This window comes from Eschscholzia californica, unplaced genomic scaffold, assembly GCF_041429995.1.
Source record: "Eschscholzia californica isolate CP2 unplaced genomic scaffold, dmEscCali1.0.p SCAF_2, whole genome shotgun sequence".
Lineage (NCBI taxonomy): Eukaryota > Viridiplantae > Streptophyta > Magnoliopsida > Ranunculales > Papaveraceae > Eschscholzia > Eschscholzia californica.
The window spans coordinates 3,425,573-3,431,099 of NW_028238309.1; the positions used below are offsets into that span (position 1 = coordinate 3,425,573).

The 5,527-nt window shown below is 36.5% G+C and overlaps 1 protein-coding gene across 1 annotated transcript; it reads left to right on the forward strand.

Annotated features, from left to right (window-relative positions):
• Nucleotides 1-1,418: 1,418 nt before the first annotated feature.
• On the forward strand, nucleotides 1,419-2,595 carry LOC147555329 (uncharacterized). The gene has a single exon (XM_086664356.1). It carries the CDS (start codon nucleotides 1,794-1,796, stop codon nucleotides 2,205-2,207), a length of 414 nt encoding a protein of 137 aa, XP_086520482.1. The 5' UTR covers nucleotides 1,419-1,793; the 3' UTR covers nucleotides 2,208-2,595.
• Nucleotides 2,596-5,527: the final 2,932 nt, after the last annotated feature.

The following is a 5,527-nucleotide window of genomic DNA, read 5'->3' on the forward strand; positions in this document are numbered from 1 at the left end:
AGAACCTTGGAACCACTTGGGCTACCGACATTATTTACACATTATTTAAAACTAGGTCTAACGACCACATATTTTATTTTACAATGTATTGGACGTTTATATAAGCATGGTCATATTGATAATTTAGAAAAAGCAAATTCTAGTTCAAAAATTTTGGGGAAAGGATTAAGAAATCAACCTTCCGTCATGGGACAAACACAAAGTGGCCATAATTTCCCAAGTTTGATTTATGTACTTTTTAAATAGAGGAGGTATCAAAAAAATATGCAATATGATGATTTTTAAAGTTTGCCCCCACAAAAAATTATTAATAAATAGGTCTGTCCGTACCTGGGAATAAATTAAAAAGCTAGTTTTATTTTGCCACACTCCAAATCTTATGTCACATGACTGCAATTGCTTATCATTCTCAATATAATTTCTAATAAAAAATTATTACGGTTATATTTTTTATTTCAGTGCAGTTAGTCGACTAAATTAACTCCGTTTTGGTGATTTTACTCTATATTATATAGGTAGCTAAATTTACCCTAAATATATACTTAATGTCATATAATGTATAGGATGTAGTCAAAATTGCATCTAGCTAAAATTCAACCCTCTAAAAATTAGATGTTGTGTGGCAAATAAACCACCCATCCTTATTTCTACTTTTAAATGTTTATGTTTTTTTTTTGTGTTGAAAGATTTAGATGTTTACGTGGGACTCCAATTTCCCTTGAAGAAGATAACACAATTTTATTGGATATGGTAATCATATTTAGCAAGCAAAAAGCTTACCAAGTAGATTTTATCCTAACGAATGCATGTAAATATATAACATGATAGTAATATCGGGTACTCTAAACCCACTAGATTAGATCTAACACACGAAAATGCACGTCAATTTAATACTGAATATCATTATGTACTAGAGCATACTTGAAGCCCAACAACGGGACCAACCACAAGAGTCGGCCAACCAAATATCCCAAAACCCAAAAAGGGAGGTCTCATGAAGAAGCCTTATTTGGTCTTGCAAAGAAGATTTGCACCAATAAGGTAAAGCATGACCGCGACCACGACTAAGAGAAACCTAATTGTGGGGAATTTTTAATTTAACACATTTGACAAATATACCCTCCTAAGTCTCTATATTTCCAAAGAATTGGCAGACAAAATTCATTATGGAATAATGATTTAATTGTCATTTCACAAGTCTAGATTTTATTATAAAATTTTGGAGTTTGAGAAAGTCATGCCAAAACCACAAGAGCGCAAGACTATATATACTTATCCTTTTATGGGTAGTTTCGTCATCTTACTTAACTAGATGGCAAACTTGATATTTGTTAATATACCAAGGGTATTTAGTTAACCTTCATCTTATAAATACAACTAACTTCTCCCCACAAACATTTCTCTTCTCCTCGAACTCTCTCTCTTCTCTCTCTCGAAATCCCTCTCCCCTCTCTCTCTCTCTCTCTCAATAAACTTCCTCCTCCGGAAGGGGCGGCGCCACTCTCAAATCACCGATTGTGTTTTTATTCCGGCGAGGACGTCAGATTCCGGCACCATCAGTCACCGGATCCGATTACCCCATCGCTTACCCTAAAAATCCACTTTCTCTCTGTAACTCTCGCTCTATCGGTTCCTCTCATTATTCTTCTTTTGTTTTTTGGGTGGGGATCTAGTTTTACTCTTTCACCCCTTTTTCCAACCATTAATTACGTTTTTTACCCAGGCGATTTTGTTGTTATTGTGGTGTATAAAACTTGATGCTCCTCTGCTGACGTGGCTCCCTTTATACAACAATGTCAAAAAAACCTCATACCGTTTTGACACCTGGAGAGGCGTCAAGAAAGCGTAAAGATAGAGAAACTAATTTTGACACCTTTAAAGCGTCAAAACCAACATCGAAAGAAGCCGAGCCGACAGTTAAAGATAATCGGCTCTTAGCCGGGTATATGGCTCACGAGTTTTTAACTCAAGGAACTTTGTTAGGGCAAAAATGGGACCCAGCTAGAGCTGAAGCGGTTCCAGTTTCTCAATATAAGCCGCCGAGCATGAAGATGAAGCGAGCCGCCGTCGAGACGAAACCAGTGACTGCGCCGGTAGTACGTCATCAAACTTATGCTGATGTGGCAAATTTGTTGAAGGTTGATGGGGTCCACATAGAAGGTATTGTTAATCCAACTCAGCTTGCTAAGTGGTTACAGATGGGTTAGAAAAGGTACGTGGCGGATTGTGATTGGTTATGTTCATGCAAAGACTACTACCCTTCTCTCTCACGATCTCTCTCTCTCTCTCTCTCTCTCTAAGTTGGTGATGAATTCTTGAAATACCCAGATGATCAATTTTGATGTAGAGATAGATAGAGAGAGAAAAAGGGTAGTGGAGTTTAGTGAGAGAAAGTATGAATCAAATTAGTCTGAGGACATTTGATATCTCTCTCTCTCTCTCTATATATCTAGAGAAATAACTAACCAGTTGATGATGACAATGTTTGTCTATTATAGTTTGTGTTGTTTTGATAATGTTGTAGGAATTAGTTTAAACTTTCGTAATTGAAAAACTAAAATGTTTTGGAGGGAAGTTTATATGATTTTGTCTCTCTTTGTTTCTCTCTCTTTCTTGTAGTAGTTCTTTCTCTCTCTCTCTCTAGGTTTTTTTTAGAGGGAAATTTGATTTGAATATGTGAATGTGAGTACATGTTGATTAGACACCTAATATTTAAGACACCCGCCCATGCACATTTTAATTCAAACTTATATAATTTTCTTATGAAACTTTTCACTTTTTTAAATTCGTAACTAAAGTTATTTATAATTTTTTTTTTTATATATAGTTTAGCCATTGAGCCTATAGACTTGGGAGGTATTATATTGCCCAAAATACTTCATTTTTATATATACAGCCTCATTGGCACATTTGTCACATGTAAGATTTGGCCTGTACATATAGTCATGCTCATCTTATTATTGTCCTTTAAGGTTTATTTTTGTTTTTTTGAAAATTGACTGCCGATAGTCATTACAATGACATTGATACATGAAAGATGTGATAAGGATGATAATTGTTTAATTTCAAACTCTTACAAGAAAAGGTCTATAGCCCAACTAGACTATGGTCTAAAACCCCAACACTATTATTTATACTTTAATAACCAAAGTTTATTAAACTATAGAATCCACCTCTTCTGGGAATCGAAACCGAGACTTTCAAGATTTTGGAGTTTATATCTTTAAGGTTTATTATCATTGCCTTTAGGACAAAGGTGATGTGCCATGACCCATTATGAACTCATTCTGTTCTCATAGAGTATTATTGTCATGTGATATGATACCCACTACTCATATGGTGTATTTGTTGACTGCCATCTAAATGGTCATATGATCAACACAATAGACACATTGAACTTGGAGAATTAACTAAATACCATGATATTGTTGTCATATGATATGATAGAGACAACCATCTAAACTTTCTCTTTCTCTTCGCCCCCTCCCTACTCTCCCTGTCCAACGAGGGAACCCCTTCGCGTGTACTTCCTTTGGTATAACCAGACGAAGCGCCCTTCTTCTAAATGTGGAAGTTGTTAGATTGAGACGAACTTCGTCTGGATGTGGAAGCTCCAGATCCGGACGACTCTTCATATAGTTTACCAAACAAGACTTAGGGGTGTACTCGAGTCGAGCCGAGTCGAGTAGTAAGATGTTCAAGCTCGGTTCGTGTATTTGACTGTCGAGCTCGAGCTCGTTCGAGTAATTGTCCACTTGTTCAAGCTCGGTTCGTATAAGTTTGAACGAGCTCGAGCTCGAGCTCGAGCTCGCATTGTTTGAAGCTCGTTTATCAAAATACTTCAAATTAAAACTTTCTAAATCATCAAAATACTTCAATGATCATTTGTCACATACAATAATAATGATTAATGATTCATATTCCAATAATTTTTTAATGGTTTATATTTCATGTACAAGTTTCATTACTAATACGTAATTATGTACTACACTATTATAAGAGTATGTTAAACGAGCTGTTCACGAGTAGCTCGTGATACACTAAAGAATGTTCAAGCTCGGCTCGTTTATGTAAACGAGCTTGATTTTGAGCTCGTGTTAAGCTCGGGCTCGTTAATATTCGAGTCGAGCACGAGCAATAGTCGAGCCGAGCTCGAGCAGCTCGTTAAGAGCTCGGCTCGTGTACACCCCTAAGTTTGACGAAGGGGTTTCTCTCTCTTTCACCGGCAGATAAAGATGAGAGATGGCGGAGAGAGAGGAAGGAGGATAGACAAAGAGAACGCGGTAACTCGACCGAGACGGTGGTCGGTGGTGGTGCTTGGAGTGGGAGGAAGGAGAAAGAAAAAACGGCTGATAAAGAGAAGAGATGGCGGAGACAGAGGAAGGAGGATAGACAAAGAGAACGTGGTAACCCGACCGAGACGGTGGTCCGTGGTGGTGCTTGGAGTGGGAGGAGAGGAGAAAGAAAGAACAAGAAAAAGTTGTGTCTGATTTTTCCACCCATAAAATCGTGGTATCCCAAGTACTCTTTTTCGTTTCCTTGGCATGTACCTTCACCAATGGAATGAATTTTTCTTTCATATATGTTGAAAGTTTGATGCTGCCTATATTTAGAGGGATAGATGATAATATTAGCAAAGCTATAAGTGGGAGGAATTTTTAGATCAGCCACAAAGATAAGAAAAAAGAGAGGCATCTAATAAATGGACTACCATTACTAACCAAATTAGTTTAGAAATTATTATAAGTCAAGAAAACGATTGATATCTTCTGCTCACTTTACAGGTGGGTGTTTACTTAATATTTATGGTCAACCCCACAATCTCTTTATTATCAAACATCAAATACTTCGTTATTTTTTTGTTCTTTTCATTTTTATATTTTTCGTGCCGACTCTAAGCCAAAGGGCAAAATTCGTCAAGATGTATTAAATTTGTAGTCATCCAATTAGAAATGTTTTCTCAAGTGTGGTGTTTTTTGCGTCTAACACGTGTTTTCTTCGGTGACGTGGAGCACGTCTGGTTTTTAGACCTTTCACGTGTAAGTCTAGCTCTAACGCTATGTCAAGTGTATTGTCATCCAACTCAAAACCAGTTAGCAATGAGTAGAGAGGACTTAAACGTTATATTCTTGGTTGTTAGGTTGCCTTCTTTTCAGTGAGACAATGGTAAATTTCTGAACAACTGAGTCGCGAAGTAGTGTGAAATATGATTTAAGAAACTTGAAAAAATGATTAGTTTTTGTGTTGTTTTGCTTGTCCATAGACAAGAGAGTCTTAGTGATAGGAAATAAGTTGTTAATTATGGAGTTGGTTGTTTTTAATGTTGCAAGAGTTGGTTTTTTTTTTTATTTTTTTATTTTTTTATTTTTATTTTTGTGGCAAGAGTTGTTGTTTTTTTCCCCTGTTAAAGGCGTTGCAAGAGTTGGTTGTTAGATAAGAGATGAATATTGGTTGAGTTTTAGAGTGGGAGGAACTCATTCACATATTTATCTGTCCATGTGGGATCCACATGTAGTGGAATATTCTG